The 18,347-nt window shown below is 34.9% G+C and overlaps 2 protein-coding genes across 2 annotated transcripts in view; one reads left to right on the top strand and one right to left on the bottom strand.

Moving 5' to 3' along the window:
* Positions 1-18,347, bottom strand: part of LOC134673873 (uncharacterized) — a 244,826-nt gene that overhangs the window by 115,528 nt on the left and 110,951 nt on the right. The gene's annotated exons all lie outside the window — the stretch shown is intronic.
* Positions 1,036-10,502, top strand: LOC134674059 (protein SYS1 homolog). The gene is made up of 3 exons (XM_063532109.1): positions 1,036-1,384; positions 7,441-7,562; positions 8,084-10,502. Exons 1-3 carry the CDS (start codon positions 1,205-1,207, stop codon positions 8,268-8,270), a joined length of 489 nt encoding a protein of 162 aa, XP_063388179.1. The 5' UTR covers positions 1,036-1,204; the 3' UTR covers positions 8,271-10,502.

Genomic DNA, 18,347 nt, shown 5'->3' with positions numbered 1-18,347 from the left:
GTAGATAGAACAAAAAAATATTAGGCATTTGCCAGCATCACTTCAATATGAAAGAGAAAAAATAAAAATAATAGGGAATTTCTTTGATTTCAGTAACACGAATACAAATAAATTGCCTAATATGCCAAATAAAAGCTACATTTACATGTATATCGAAGCATTCCTTAATCATGTCATAATATATCTCTGTTTGGCCGTTATGTGTGTACGGAGTGGTTAGGTCCTTGTCCGGAGCACACCGCAGGCAGCAGCGACACGCATGCATCACGTCCATCGCGTTAAACACAGGCCTATCAACTGGTTGGACAATAACACAACTAATAATCGAAAGAGTGTTACAAATTTCTTATGACTGTCTCTATATAAACCTATGAATAATATTAACTAGACGTCTTGCCCGACTCCGACTTGACAATTTCGTTTTGCAACTCGTATGATTATTTACTTTCTTACATTATTTATTAAGTAAGTAGAATTCAAAAAATACCAAAATAGTAATATTCACGTATTCTGGATTTTAATTAAATGTATAATAATAAACAGGATTTCGATAATTATATTAATTTCTAGTTTACAGTAAAACAAATTAGATCTGTTGAACAATACGAAGCAGTCACAAAACGCGCTGTCAATTTTGACATAATTTGACGCGTAGATTTTGCATCTAGCAGAGACTTTTATCGCTATTGTATCATAGATAACTTAAAACCATATGTCTCTTATTGCAAGTGAATAAAGTTTATATTGCCGTATTTTGATCTTCATTTCAACGAGCAAATAACGAAATTAAAAGCACATCATGCTTCACAAACTCGGAGTAATTAACAATGGAGCCGCCATTAACAGGCGTTCCCCTCTGTCGAAAATAGGCGGCCAATGGTCAACCTCATGTCAACCATATGTATGGACTGACGTTTATCTGACATGACGTACCTATACATTTGATGCGCCCCTCCCCCGCAAAAAACGGCAGACTATTTTGTACCGAAAATTTTAGACATGGCGTCTCCGTTGGTTATATCCTCCAAGTTCACAAATTACATTGACAAATATTGCACATCTGCGAACGAAATTTCGTATCTCAGTATTTTTCATTAAAAATCCTTATGTATACGATTATTCTTCACATAAATCTGAACTCTCCAAATCATAATAAAGTTACCAAGCCATGTGAATGCTTGTGTTATCGATAAATTACAGTTAAATGTCTAGAATGAAGAAGTTAACGGGTTCATTCCGCTACACGCAATGGGACCCCTGCCTCATTGTGTCCCAAATAGTGGCCATTCAGTCGGTTCTGTACCTGACCTTGAGCCTGCTCATGGCTATCATGCAGGATCTGACGGGGTCGACGAGGACTTTAGATCACATCTTCGAATATCATGTGAGTCACAGCTTATACCTTAGTACGCACGGCCCTGTTTGTTAGCCATCTGCTAGAGTGAGGAAGCAATGTAAGAATTTCTATTAGTCAATTATAAAGGACTTAGTTACTTGGCTGACACATACAAATAACAAAACAAACATTAATATAATACAAAACAACTGGTGTAGGCACCTCTTTTTATTTCATAGGCTATTTAGAAACTTAAATATAATTCTTGGTAACACCAACTGGTAAAGGCTCTCTTGATTGTTCAAAAACCGATAGCAAAAAAGAGGAGCGATTCGTGCTCAAGTAAACAACGTTTATCAAACACTCCCATTTAAAAATTAATTTAACTGGTACAAAGTGTGTTGTCTTCTATTAAACTTACATCAAAATATTCGTAATTAGACAGTGATTGTATAGTGCATAAACTCAGTGAAAATATAAGCTAGAATTTAGGAGAAATTACACAAAACCTTTTATAATCAAAAGTGCGCGCGAATTTGGCAAACGATTTTAACAAAACGCGAAAAGTTATATGAAACGCTGCGGCACTTAGGACATTTTGGACGTTGAATACGACGCTGCCAGTTCTGAGAATTTGAGTGACCTCTGTTGAACTTTAAACAAAAAGTGTTATTTTGTGAACATTATTGCTTCGTTACTTCGATAATATTATTGATACTTTACTTACACCACACTTAAACTAATATGTACCATATGAAGATTGATTATACCTATCCACTCCGCATGATGGTGACAAGATGCATATAATACCTACGACAATGCCTAAAATAATCACTTACGTTGTATTATATATACTTACTCAACACTAAATGCAACTCATTGATTCATAGAACACTCAATAAACGAATATCACTATGAGTCCACCAGGGAAGTGTGGTAGATGTGATAAAAGAATTTCAACTAGACATGCTCTAGATTGCTCCACCTGCAGTATTCGATACTGTTTGGATTGCTTAGAACGAATGGGGGTGACTGGCAAACGGTATACATTAATGACAGTAGAGAATAAAGAAAACTGGAAGTGTCGTAGTTGCTGTTATAATCGAGAAGATACGTTAACTTTATCAGCTGAAGTAACAATGGCAGAAAATAGGCTAGCATTGACGGCACCAACTCACACAATTATTTCGCCAAATAAAAATGACTCGATGACGACGAACCTAGTCACACCTTATCAAGATAAGTCTCGATCAGTCCATAGTATGCTAAATACATCTATCTTCGACGCAACCGACGATAACAACACGTGGAAATACTGTAGCCCGCGCTCGTCTATTGTTAATCACCCGAATATATCTTTCCTCGACACCTCTCAAACGCAGCAATTGAAAGGAGAAATAGAACAACTGAAAATACAACTACAAAGTGCGCATGATGAAATCACACGAATAAATGCAGAAGTCTGCAACCTTAAAAATACTATGAAAAATTGTACGAGCAAGCAAGACTCGGATGAAACGCCGAATAAAACTAAAAAAACAAAAAAAGTTAAACGGCAAATGTTGAAAAATAAGCTAAATAACTCACAGTCACAAAGTGATACACCACAAAGAACGAATTTTCCGATACCGACTAGCAGCAGTACACCTCTGCCAGATCCTGAATCGACGTCCATTGCTAAACATACTAATACGAACGAAGTTGACCAAAAAACTCACAACTCAACAGTGTCACCAAGTAAACTGCAAAACGAACATCAGAAGCCCAAAACAAGTAATACAAAAAAACAAATAGTCATCTTAAGCGCAAACAATCAAAATAAAATACTAGACATCTGTAATAGCGTAATCCAAACAAACACACAAGTCACGCACTTTAAATCGCCAAATGCTGGTATCAAAGACCTGCTAAAAGATATACAGTCAAAAACGAAGGATCTTACTATAAATGATTACTGTATAATATTACTTGGAAATAGAGATTTTGAAGAAACAAAGAATTACCACGAATTAATTATATACATTAGAGAACAGTTAAGAAATATATTAAACACTAACATAATTATATGTGCACCGACGTACAAGTGTAATGACAACAGCAATATATACAACTGGAGAATAGAAACGTTTAACAATTTGCTATATCCCGATGTCGAATCATATAACTACGCATACTTGTTGGACTCTAACCAAGACCTATCATATGAATATGACATGTTCTACAGACGAACTGGCGAAATAAACAACAAGGGTATAAAAAACATTTTTCATAACATATACCAGTCAATGTTATACATTGATCAACTCAATGAAAATAATACAAATAATGATGATAAATCTGCAATGATTGGTTTACAAAACACAACACACACACCAACGAGTGAAAACGGAATAGAAGAGTTTTTTCGTGTATAACACGCTACATGTGATGCATCAAAATATTGCTGGTCTTGTAAATAAAGCGGAACTACTGACTGTGCACATCAATGAGCTAAAAGAGAAACAAATCGACATAGATATTTTGTGTGTAACAGAACATTTTATGATGGCTGGGTACGAAGATCTTTTAACTTTACCAAACTACCAACTAGCAGCATGCTATTCAAGAACAAATAAGAGACGTGGTGGCGCCTGTATTCTCGTAAAATCAGGTATTCAATACAAAGTAATACCAGACATTGAAAAACTGTCATTAGAAGAAAACTTCGAATGCTGTGCCATTGAATTATTCCAACATAAAACTATAATTGTATGTGTATACAGAATCCCAAATAGAAACAATTTTAATACTTTCTATGAAAAACTAGACATAATACTGCGTAAAATATACAATAATTTGGACAAGAATATAATAATCTGTGGTGATTTCAATATTGATATATTAAATAGAAATAATGTAACACTGGAATTTGAATCCTTTCTATATAGCTACAATTTAAAATTAGAAATCAGACAACCAACGAGATTAATCAGTAACACATGTATAGATAATTTTGCCCATAATCTTAAACGAGGACATAAAAGCTATGTACTTGACCTCGGACTCTCTGATCATACAGCTCAAGTGCTCAAAATACCTACTAAAAAATCCTGTACATTAACATATTGGAGAGTTCAAAAATATGATTACTCCAGGGAAAACATAAAAAAGTTTAGAAATCACTTATCGTGTTTGTCTTTTTCTGATATCTACAATACGTGTGATCCAAATATAGCATACGAGTCATTCTTAGAAACCTTTCGTTTACTATACAGTCTTTGCTTTCCTAAGAAAATAATAACTATTCAAACGAATAAAAAAATTAAGTGGATTTCTCGTGGCATTAAAGTGTGCAGCAAAAAGCAGAGAGCTTTACTGTGGCAATACAGATATTCACCCTCTGAAAATAATAAAATTCGCTTAAAAAACTACACGCGCCAATATCGAAAAATTATTAGGTTAACTCAAAAAGCTCAAAATAATTACAAAATAAATGCGTCTAATAATAAAGCAAGGACTACATGGCAAATCATAAACAACAGTAAAATTAATTTACCAAAAGAAAGCATTACAAAAATTAAGCAAGACAGTAAAATTGTAACAGATCCTTCAGAAATAGCTAATGCACTCAATGATTACTTTATACACAGGCCTAACAGCTCTACACAAAATGAACAAGCACAAACAAAAATAGATTTAAACCCTCAATCCATGTTTATGACTCCAACATCAGCACAGGAAGTTAGATTAATCATACGATCATTAAAAAACACAAAGAGCGTTGGTTATGACAACATTAATACAAACGTCATAAAATGTGTTAGTGATATACTTGACAAACATTTAAGTTACATTATTAACTTATCAATTAGTGCTGGCATTTATCCGAATAGTCTAAAAAAGACCGTTATTAAACCATTATATAAAAAAGGCGATAAAGAAAATCCACAAAATTATAGACCAATAGCCCTTATCCCGATATTTGCAAAAATATTTGAAAAAATAATATATCAAAAATTATATGACTTCTTTGATAAATTCAACATTCTATGCAAGGAACAGAAAGGTTTCAGAAAGAATATCACTATAAACATGGCAATATATGACCTATTAAAAATTGTAATAGAAAATGTAGATAAGCGAACACCTGTTTGTGCAGTGTTTACTGACATGACCAAAGCGTTCGATTATGTTGATCACAAGTTATTGCTCTACAAATTAAATAGATATGGAATAAGAAGTAATGTCTTAGATCTCATAGAATCCTATCTCAAAAATCGCCCTCAATATACGGAAATATCTAGAATATGTAAAAATAGTAAATTCGAAAAAATATATGTTTCTGAAGAATTAAATATGCAATATGGCGTCCCTCAAGGCAGCGTACTTGGCCCACTCCTTTTCTTAGTGTACATAAATGACTTCCCGAGTAAAGTTCATCATCCAATGATCATGTTTGCTGATGATAGTACCTCAATTGTAAGTTTTAACGAGAATGTTAACTATGAACAAGATATAAATTCAGTTTTAAATGAAATGATAAGATGGCTCAATAACAATAATTTAATTATTAATTTAAACAAAACCAATATCATGCACTTTCACCAGCGAAAAACGGTTCTTAATATAAATATTAAATATGATAATAATACAATAGAGAGAGTAGCTGTAACAAAATTTTTGGGGCTTATGATTGATGATCAACTCACATGGAAAAACCATATAGAATATATATGTAAAAAAATAAACAAATCAGCATTTGCACTACAAAAACTTGCAAAAGTAGTTGATAATAATGCACTAATAACTGCATATCATGGCCTTGTAGCCTCTATATTACGATATGGTGTTATTTTTTGGGGGAACTCAGTCAATAGAGAAGCTGTTTTCAAAGCCCAAAAAAGATGCGTACGGGCCATTTGTGGAATCAATATGAGGGATAGCTGTGTTCCATTCTTTAGATCTTTTAAAATCCTAACGTTTCCAGCACTATACATATATGAACTAGCAAATTTTATAAAAAACAATCCACACCTATTCAAATTGATATCTCAACAACGCAAGCTTCCTCTACGTGTACAATATCTTAACAACATCTGCAATAATCAACACAACACAGCTTTCTTAGGTAAGAGTATACTAGGTATGGCTCCAAAAATTTTCAATAAAATCCCAAACTATATAAAGTGCCTGAAACCTGACCAGTTTAAAATACAACTAAAAACATACTTAATTAACAAATGCTATTACTCAGTAAGTGAATTTCTTGCAGACACCTGAAACAATTATAACTTGTCCATTTTAGTAAACACCCTGTATAATAGTAGTTTAAGTTATTTAGTTTTTGATTGTAATTGTGTGATTTCAGAAATTTTATTATTTTATTTGGAAGTTAAACAATATAATATTCTATTCTCAATGTTTATTGCCGTAATATTACTAATAGACATAGCTATTGTTTAAATGTAATAATTTATGGTAAACATACTCGTAATGAGTCACCATTATTTTAAGTTTAATATTTGTACGCCAATAGGCAAAACACAGAGCTCTATTTATTATTTTATATATAACACCTTAACTGTACCTGTGTTCCACAAATAAATTTTTACTTTACTTTACTTTACTTTACTTTACAAAGTTGCATTTTATTCACATGTGAGGCAAAGTAATCAAATGGAAATATTGAGTTGTTTTCTTATGTTTGCTGGTTACATAGACTTTTAAATGATTTTGTATGATAAACATTCATTTGGACTTGTTTTTGTTTGATATCTTACAGTTAATATTTTCTTAGGGTTGGTGTGGTGAAAATTTTTGTGTTTCACTCGGGGGGCAAATTTTGTTTAATCCTCATGCTTTGAAACCCTCGTAATGCTCATGATTCCATTCATTGAATTCAATTTTGGAATCTTTCGCTTGCTCGGGTATCAATATTAGCATGAGCGGTTAAACAACAACTTTGCCCCCTTGTAAAACAAATAACTATAGATTTTGATATGTTAGAAATAAGTTAAACAAACCCTTTGGCTTGACTCCTAATTAAGACTAACCATTAATCTTCTTATTCTACATCAAATTCTCATATCCGAGGGTTGTGACGACCATAAGTTGCTTTGTTTCAGGAGCTGCACATCCGAGACAGCGAGGGCCGCTCGGTGATCATAGCGTTTGTAATAAATGCCATATTTGGTGCGATTGCACTTTGGCTGCTCGTCGGGAGGACTAAGCTGTGCTTAGACTTCAGGTAATGTGCTAACATAAAGTGTATTCATCCTTACTTGTCCTATCATGTAAACAAACACATCTCAAACACATTTTTCACATTTTTCTGTGGAATTACACAATAATCATCACTTAAAATGTTGTTATATACTTAAAGAAACTCACAAGGTATTGAAATCAACCTAATAACCACTGAAAAATATAATTTCTAAACGCTAAGAAGAATAAGTAAGATTTACAAGCAATCCCTTTGTATTGTAGGTTTCCGAAACTGACTGGCGCCTAATTTGCGTGAAAGGGTGGGGGTTAGTCTAGTAGGCCCAGGGGGGCAGATATGTCCTTTTAGTTTATTTACCCTCATAGAAAATGGACCAGCCAAAATGTATGAAACAGACAAATTTTTTTTCGCGATTTTAGTGTTGGTCCCATAGTAAAAGTTGCTCAGCATCTTCCCAAAACCTCCCTGCTGGCAACGGGAATGTATTTATAGGTATTTTAGCCACCGTGTATATTGATAATTTTCATCGATTTTTAACTCCGCAGCTGCACATACCACTTCATCCACCTCTTCATCTGCTGGTGCTACAACGGGGCGTTCCCGGTGACCTTCTCCTGGTGGACCCTGAACGTGGTCTGTGCCGCCATCACCTGCGTCACCGGAGAGTTCCTGTGTCTCCGGACAGAACTGCAGGCCATACCGCTCAGCATGGGCGCTAAGGTGGACTTATGAGTCAGCATGGGCGCTAAGGTGGACTTATGAGTCAGCATGGTCGCTAAGGTGGACTTATGAGTGATGTTATTATAAGTTCAACAGTTATAGGGTTTTTTAAGGCAGCGCGCGTGTGACACCCGAGATAGTGTTTTATATGGTAGATACTAAAAACACAAGATTTCGATTTGGAAGTTAAAATTTTATCATGCATTTTATAACAATTTTGTACTGTATCTATCATTTTAGGATCCATAGAAAGTCAAGTTGTTTTTTTTTTTACCAAATTTTTGTACATACTATATAGCTATATAGCTATCATTTTAGGATCCATAAACTGCGGTAACCGGTTACTAGCACGCGCGTTGTATTCTTGTTAGTTAGACCAAGAAAAGTCTGCAGCGTTTTTGATAGCCCACGCAGTGCAAGTGTTATTTTAAACGTCAAATTTCTATGAAATTATGATGGAACTCTATAGAACTTTGGTGTTATCTTGTAATATTATCGTTACTTTACTGATTGATCAAATTGTTATTACTGATGGATATTGTTTTGTTGTTTAACATTACACGGTACTCCTCGACTACAATCTATCACTCTTTGCTCTAGGCAAAGAGAATTTAGACTAGAGGCATATTGTCCAAGTAAGTTATGTACCTAGTCAGTACATTTACTGCTACCTTTCGACAGATAAATAAATAAATATTATAGGACATTTTTACACAAATTGACTAAGCCCCACGGTAAACTTGTGTTGTGGGTACTCAGACAACGATATATGTATATATAATATATAAATACTTAAATACATAGAAAACAACCATGACTCAGGAACAAGTATCTGTATCATATATATCATAATACAAATAAATGCCCTTACCAGGATTCGAACCCGGGACCGTCGGCTTCATAGGCAGGGTCACTACCCACTAGGCCAGACCGGTCGACAGAGATCATTAAAATTTTTAGAACGCCATTGAGCCTAATTCTTTCACTGATATGTGTTAACTTGTTAAATATTAATACTAACGCCATCTAGTCGACTGTAGGCCAAAGGTCTATAAGGCTGCAATCTTTTCGAGCGATGGCGCCATAATCTTCAGCCTACTCTCGAGTAGATGGCGTTAATATTAAATATTTAACAAGTTAACACATATCAGTGAAAGAATAAGGATAATAATAGTCAAATGGCGTTCTAACAGGTTTAATCTTCTCTCGAAAGATGGCAGTAAATGTACTGTAGCTACATAATTTACCATAAGAGTAACTCTCTATTTAAAATTATTTTTGCTTTAGGGGGCTTCATAAATTTTTGGATGATTTTTGGATGAAATCGAACCATGATTTTTGGATGATTTTGGGGAAGGGGGGTCAAAAATCGATGACTTAATTTATGGACAGCCCCTTAGGTAATGAAAAATTATGTATTTTAATTTTAATTTCTAATAATACTAAAATAACATTTTGTACTGTTTGTAAAGGTTAAATGGTGGATTAACCAGGTTTTTTATTAATTGGCTAACAGTCTAGACTCTTTAACAAGTGAACTTTATAGGATTGATTAAGTATAAATAATAATTTAATTTTCTCAAAAATGGACGGCAAAGTCGACTTTGCCGTCTAAAAACTAGGTCGCGAAGCGCGTAGTTTATGGTTAGTCAAAAATTAAAAAGTTAAAAACATTGCAGTCTCGATTTTGGGACTGCAATGTTGCATACAAATTCCATTATTTGTAGAGTTCCAAACTTTTTAAAAGTTGAAATGACCATATCAAATGAAGGCACAGGCCCATTAAACAGCCAAACAGCTGATTAGTACCGCGACTATTAATTTAGATGTCTCAAATAGGTTGGCGTATTTTTGGCAGAAAAATACACTTCAATTTTTTTATAAAAAAAAATAAAATGGCGGCATGGGCTTATTTCTATCAAAATATATATGTAAGAACGTTGCTTTTGTAAAATATTTCTATGATATTTATATTTCTTGCACCATTTTTGAGAAAAGCACTATATATGACTCGGCTGGAAGGCTACTTGCTGGCTTCGAATTCAATTAAACGGACTCCCAAGGTCGTCCGTTTAAAACGAATCCTCAGCCTGCAAGTAGCTACTTCCGAGCCTCGACAATAATGTACTATTGTTGAGTATATTATTTCCATTAAAATTGTGGTATGATGATCAGAAGCACAGGCTTTTGAACTGCAATCAATATATGAAGTGATGTAAATAATATAATATTTTAATTACCAAATTTGTATTATTTAGTAATCCATTTCTTCTCATACTGAATATTTATTTTATAGGTACCTACTTAACCTTTTGAACGCCAAACGGCGCATCCATTTGCCGTGCCGCTGACGCCACGGGGGTAAAATTAGTTTTGTGAATGCCAACCTAAAAGTGGGGTGTTTTTCAATAGAATTTCATCAAAAAACGATTGACGTCAAATGCCGTCTTTGGCGTCGTTGTCACGATTTTGCGTTGACGTCAATTGCCGTCTGTGGCGTTCAAAAGGTTAAAGGCCAGAGGACCTACCGCGAACACCGATGTTCGCAAATTGCGGGCAACTTTCTCTTTTACTGCAATCAAAGCGTAATTAGAGTGACAGAGAAAGATGCCCGCAATTTTCAAACTTCAGTGCTCAGAGCACATTTATGCTCTTTTTATACAGAAAGAAAAAATATAAGTCCACGATTATTTTATTCAACTTAATTTACAACAGAACATACTATAACTTAGAAGCAACATAACACTTGATATCACAAGTTCTCACAATACAATAGCAATTAAAAATAATATGCGTCGTTCCGTGTAAAAAGGTACCTCTGGCGGATAGCACTTCATTAGTATTGGTGCCTTAATTCAATAAATAATTACAAATGTAAATTCACAACGTAAGCGCCGATCGCCTTAAGGTACCTTTTCATACTGAACTACATATAGTACACATACCTAATGCAAGAAGCACACTAGTTGTCCCTTTTTACCCAATTTAAAATGGCTTGAGAGTGAGAGAGACAGTCGTTTATTGTGCCTTGGGTAAATAGTATAATTTATTTATTATTTCGTGCCATTCTTCTTAATTTAATAATGCGACGATATTTTACATAATAATTAAATAGGTAAATAAAAACAGTCGTCCTTTCAACACATAAATAAAAAACACATAATTTATAATATAGAATTGTTTTGAGATTTTTTATACAAAAAAACATGACAGACTAGGCATGACGAACTCACAATCACAACCTCTTTTTAAGTCGGTCGAAAATACAACAAATACCGGATGTGGCCCGTAATACGAGCAAAAAATTAAACTGTAGGCTGTACTCCTCATACTGACCAACATTAGTTCAGCAACTTTTAAAAATAACGTGTGGTTTAATTTTAAATACATTTTAAAGTTTATTCTAAGACTCAATGTATTGCGAATTTTGTTATGATTAAGGCGTGACAAGCAACGTCAATCACAAATGATATGGCATGGCGATGGTGTCCATTGAAGATAATACATATTTATTTTGTATGAAAAATAGGGACTCTAAATACTTCATAATTTTTAAAAGCTGTTGAACGTGTCACCGTTTGAGGAGTACAATCTATGTTTTAATTATTTGCTCATGTTATGCTCATGTGTGGCCTGCACACCCGGTATACCTGCTGGTCAAATTTGGATGCTACCTATTACACGACGCTGACTATTTATTGCCGCGTATTGTTGATAATAAAATTTGATATTGAAGAAACATAATTTTTTGATTTTGTATAATAATATCTTGAACACAGTAAGATTATATTTTCGTAACAGGATGGTATAGTCGCACCAATAAAAGTCTGCAGCGGATTTGATAGCCCCCACAGTGTAAGTGTTATGTATACGTCATAATTTCATACAAGTTTGACGTTTAAAATGACACTTGCACTGCGTGGGCTATCAAAATCGCTGCATACTTTTTACGGTCGGACTATAGTTCTAATTTTCACTTACATTTTGTAAAATATATGTAAGTAGGTAAGAAAAATTTAATATCCTAAAGAAATTTGCAAACGTATTTTTGGGCTATTATTGGGTACTCGTAGTTTATATCAAAATATGTGGCTTTCAATCAGAAAAGGATCCGTGAGCATAAGGAGCCTTCTTAAGGGCCTTTTTTTGTTGGAAAGCCACATATAAGAATAGACCTTTAAAATATTTTAGTATTTTTCATGTGCGTCTTACAATAAATATTAACATAGTCACAACATTCAATAATAATTATAGCATTTGTACAGTGAAAAGAGAAATCACATAACAACCTAAAGTTCTATAGAAATTACGAATCTCTTCTCACTATGATACAATTGTACATACTACATTCTCATTGGTTCCTCTACACCAGCGGTCGGCAACAGCGGCCCGCGGGCCGCATGCTGTCCGCGAACCTCTCACATGCGGTCCCTGGCTATTTTGTATGTAATATATTTACAAACGACAATGTCTGATAATGTCATAAATATTAACAAAGTGCGGCCCGCGTCAACTTCGGTAACTACTATTTGACCCTCGGCTGCTAAATTGTTGCTGACCGCGGCAATGATGGTCCATTGCAGAATGGGCGACGATTCCATCGTGTGGGCACGCACAATCATGGCCGCCACTTCTTATGATGTTTGCTCCAAAACCGACAGAATGACGATTACGCTCCATCATGGGCCACTGTAGGCCATTTAGGTCTCACGATCACCTGCAATTGCCCATCATGGCCAATGATGCCATCACAATTGATCTTTAAATTGTGTCGCTCCTTACAAAAAGGGACCTCGCATAGATTCCCTGACAAAATCGATGTAGACCTGAACCCTTAGTGTAAATTTCGTTCGATAGCGTGACGAGCGTTTGCGTTACGTCTATTTTTGTATGGGATTTTGAACAGCACGCCAGTCCTTTTTATACGGAATGACACAATTCACCGTAAAATATATTCTTCTAACATGCAAAGCATAAGCAATCTTATTGCTCAAGGAATAAGGCGTAAGCTAGATATGTATGAGGTTTGTGCTCGAGTTATAAGCCCTATAAACAGAATTCATTTTAGTATAAGTTTTCAATAACTGGCCACCCTTCAATAACTAGCCACCAAATGAATTCTATACAGTGGCCAGTAATTGACGAATTACCCTACTTGCTCGAAAAGTTAAAATTATTAAATTGGAAATAATAAAATCTGTTGAATCGCTCTTTTTTAAGTCGGGCTTGAATTTTATTCATGAGATTTTCGTATTTTTTACGTTATGACAAAAATTTCATGATTAATACACAGAACCGTCAGTATCTAATAAAATAATGAGTCACTTTCATTTTTTCATACTTATTATTAAAATTATGGTCAAACACGATAGAGGCTACATAATGTTTATTATTAATGAATGTGTTTACTGATCCAAAAGACTTAAGCCCTAACTATTAGCTCTTTTTTTAGGGCTCGCCTCATCTCTTGACGCCTAAAAGGTTAAAAGCCTATTTTACTAGTTACTTAAATAGAAAAGGCTTTTAACCTTTTAGGCGTCAAGAGATGAGGCGAGCCCTAAAAAAAAGAACTTACAGGGCTCACTAAATGGATCACTAAATGTGTCATTCCTCACAAAAAGGAACCTTATGGCCCTTGTTGCCGAGGTGCATTTTTGTAAAGAATAACCGTTTTTCCAGACACGACATATATATACACATCACGATGACTGAAACCAAATACATTTATAAGCTTTGGAAGGCACTGTAAAGCATATACTAGATAGGACCCCTCCACACTAAGTACTTAAAACACGACGCAAAAACCTAGAGTACACGTCAAATCCTTATGAAATAACGACGCTTATAGCTTAGCAATAAGCCCCCTCCAGACTATGCGCGTGAATCGCGGGCGAAGCCGCGAACGCGAGAGTGGAGTCGATTTCGCTGTCTGCGAAAATCGACTCCACACTCGCGTTCGCGGCTTCGCGCGCGATTCACGCGCATAGTCTGGAGGGGGCTTTAGAAAAAGACTACACGATTTTTACATGTGTTTTTAATGAAAAATACGTCACAGCTATTGGGGATCATCCATTAATTACGTCAGACGAATTACTAGGTTTTTTTAACCCCTCCCCCCCTCCTTGTCACACTTGGTCACATTTTGCAAATCCCTCCCCACCTGGTGTGACGTCACATTTTAGGCAATTTTGTTTTCAACGAAATCGGCAATACTAACTCGGTATTATTTTTTTATAAATAAATATTTTTGGTAAAAGAAATATTAGTATTATTAGTTATACCAATTAGGAACGAAAATTACCTACTTCCACAACCTCATTATTTAAATGTACACTTGTACAGCGAATAAAAAAATATAAATTAATTTTCGGTTACTGATGAATAGTGATGAAGTTAAAATGACGTCACAATGTTTGTGACTCCCCCCTCCCCCATGTCACAACATGTCACATTTTCTTGACCCCCTCCCACCCGCTAAACGTGTGACGTGATTAATGGATGACCCCTTATGTAATGACGGATTTCTATGAAAATAAGACGCTTAATAAGGACATGCCCTCACTGTGTTCTGTTTAACTCGGTGCAGAGTTAGCTTAGACGAACTTCATCGCCGTTTCATTTGTTCGCGGTTCGTGTCCGTTAGCGCGCGGTTTGCGCACTTAGTGTGGAGCAGATTTTATAGTTATTCACATACATATAGAACTATACTAATACTTGGTGCACAGTGCATTGTACATTTCTTAACCTACCTTGCACCATCCCACTAACCCGGGGTTAACCGGTTAAACCGTTAACCCAGTGTCAAATTGTACTGGTAACTCCAGGTTTAACCGGTTAAACCCGTAGTTAATGAATGATGCAAGTGGCCCTTAACCGTATAATCTAGTATCGTGTTAACTACGTATAGCGGAGGCAGTTATAAAGTTGACCCAAAAAATTTTTATTAAGCTATGAGCTTAATCATATATGTTCCTTGAGTAATTCTAAACATTTCAAGCCTGGGAGGCAATAAGAAATGTGTGTCTACTCGGATTTGTAATGGATTCAAACTTTCAACCTCTTTTTAACCCTGTTAGGGGATGAATTTTACAAAACGCTGAAATTACTTTTCCTGTCTTTTAATAATATCCCCAAATACAAAGATTCAAGTCCCGCGTTCGAAAAATTTTTTGATATCCATACAAACTTTCAACCCCTTTTTCACCACCTTAGGGGATGAATTTTCAAAAACGCTGAAATTAGTTTTCTTGTATGTTTATAATATATCGTTTTACGAAGTTTCAAATTCCTAGCTTAAAATAAAACTTGAACCCCATACAAACTTTCATCCCCTTTTTAACCCCCTTAGGGGTTGAATTTCCCAAAATCGCTTCTTATTTCTTGTACACTTTATAAATGTAATCTAGTGTGCAAATTTCAACTTTCTATCTTTTGTAGTTTCGGCTCCGCGTAGCAAAAATCTCCAACCAAATTTTTCACCTTTTTACGTTTTTCTTGTAAAATTACTATGAAACTGAAAAAAACAAATATCAGCAATGAATTCTACGTCTTTGGTTTATACGAAAATGATACCAAACTTGCCCAAGTACCCACCAGGATCAGAATAGATTTTTTTTAAAGATGACGGGTGGCGGCCGTCTTTGTACCCCACCCTACCCCACCCCAGGCTAGAAATGCTTATAATTACTCAAATATCAGATGTGATGAAGCTCATAGCTTAATAAAAAAATTTTGGGTCATGTATGGCAGCGTTACATAACTGATTCCAGTAGTACAAGATCTAGTACACACTTATTTTCCATCGTATTTTCACGAAAACGTACGAACGCGTCTTGCTATTTCATACAGTCTCGGTGCAAAAAGTACTGAGGTTGACTGAAATAGCATGACAAATACGAATGTTTCCGAGTAAATACGATGGAAAACAATTATGCACTACATCTATGGGTTTATAGATATATTAAATTATACTTTTCACACTGGAACTTCGGTAACTTTTAATAGATGAATTAGTATAATCAGAATATTTTCATATGTATTAATTTCCTTACAACAGATGGTATGACTTAGGCGGTTGTTAACTTTACTTTTCTTATACATACTAAAAATCAACATATTGTGTAGTTTCCAATCAAAAGGTACTACGTTGTCGCTTGCCATAAGGACGCTCTGACAGGTTTTTCGTATAAAGATACAAGCAATTTTCGTCCTTATGGTATGCGACAGTGTGGTACCTTTTGCTTGAAAACGTCACAATTATATTTTGTTATTATTGTTAATGGCGGCTTTGTATAAAATATATTGTGCTGTAACATACTTAAACTAAATCTCACATAGGCTTTAATTCGATGAATTAATATGATAATAGGGTAATTCGCCAGTGACTGGCCACCTGTTAGTATCTGGCCACCCTAAACTAAAAAATAATTATATTCACCTATAAACAGAATTCATTTTAGTATAAGGTGGCCAGTTATTTAAATCTTATACTAAAATGAATTCTGTTTATAGGTGAATATAATTCATTTTTAGTTTAAGGTGGCCAGTTATTGGCCGGTGTCCAATTACTGGCGAATTACCCTATTGATTGACATTTTAATTTCACTACATAGGCCAACAATTAAAAAAGTAACATTTAAAATGTTATGAAACATTTAAATAATTATTTTGGTATCAATTCAAATAAATTAAGGGATAATACCAACAGCGTCTATAAGCTACGGTGACTGCTTACCAACAGCCTGTATGTTTGTTTGCCACTCTCGTGGTATAACAAATGAGTGTATTTTTTTGCTAAAATTTCATTTACACTTAATCTTCTATTTTATTATAATACAGTCGGCAGCAGAAGTTGCTAAGCGGGCGAGGTGTTCAAAATTACCTTGACGCTCTTATTCTCTTAACAATAAAGTCGCGTCAAGATCATTTTGAACACCTCGCCCGCTTAGCAACTTCTGCTGCTGACTCTACAGTAAACAGTAAAAATATGGGTGTACAAATCATCTCATAAATATGTCCCATGGCTCCTTATGTCTGCGAATTAAGAACTATGGGACATATATTTTTTTCATCACACTCACTCAGTAAATGTGGGATTGCACGCAGGTTTAGCGGGAGTTATAAAAAGCATTCTCCCTAGGGAGTTATGAAATTTCTAGTGCCATAATTAACAGTTTATACTTAATTTTTGTATCGCAAGTGTGACGAGAAACATTGTGTGTAACTCGGGGCGTAATAATATTGCAAACTCGAGTCTATAAATCACTCCGGCAAGCCATCGCGATTTAACTTACTCTCGTTTGCAATATTCAACTTACGCCCCATGTTGCACAATGTACTATTATAAGTTGGCTAAACCCATATTTTTACAGTGGACTGTACCTATTATTAAGTCGATGTAAAGTAGGTAATAACAATAAAAAATAATATAAAAAGCGCAAATATAATATAATATCACGTTGTCTTTTTGAATGAGCATGAATACTTGTTCTGAGGTAGACAGACTCGCATACTGTTCATAATAATTAATAAACATCTATTAAAAAATACACTTTGTGTGATATGATTTGGTAACTATCAAATTAATACCTTTATTTTTCATAACTTACCATACAGACATGACCAAATAGGGGGTATTACTGCAATGTTCTGCCGCCAGAGTGCAGCACTAAGCTAGCTATAAATAGTAAACCATAGACTCTATGGTTTACTAGCTCTATGGCATAGACTAACTTATAGATATTGTGCCTTAAACTGTTTTTGACAAGTTTTTACAGGCAATACAATATGACATTGATGCATCAAGGCGGTTTGTTAACAAGGGCCTAAGTACCGGTAAACGCGAAAATCGAAATTTAGTTATCGGCTTCTTTATCGCTCGAATATGCAAGAGTGCTATAGGTTAGATAACCAAATTTCGATTTTCTTGTGTCACGGTAGACCCCTGGCCTCAATTTCACATGGGTGACAGGTGCGACAATTGTAAAACATCACTGTTGCTGACGTCACAGGCATTCATGGGCTACGGCACAGAATAAATAATATTACTAGGTACAGAAGACTCAATCTCTAACAAAACGCGTCTGTTAC

Source organism: Cydia fagiglandana, chromosome 19 (genome assembly GCF_963556715.1).
Source record: "Cydia fagiglandana chromosome 19, ilCydFagi1.1, whole genome shotgun sequence".
Taxonomy (NCBI): Eukaryota; Metazoa; Arthropoda; class Insecta; order Lepidoptera; family Tortricidae; genus Cydia; species Cydia fagiglandana.
The sequence above is the reverse complement of the archived record's forward strand: the minus strand, read 5'-3'. Positions and strand labels throughout refer to the sequence as shown.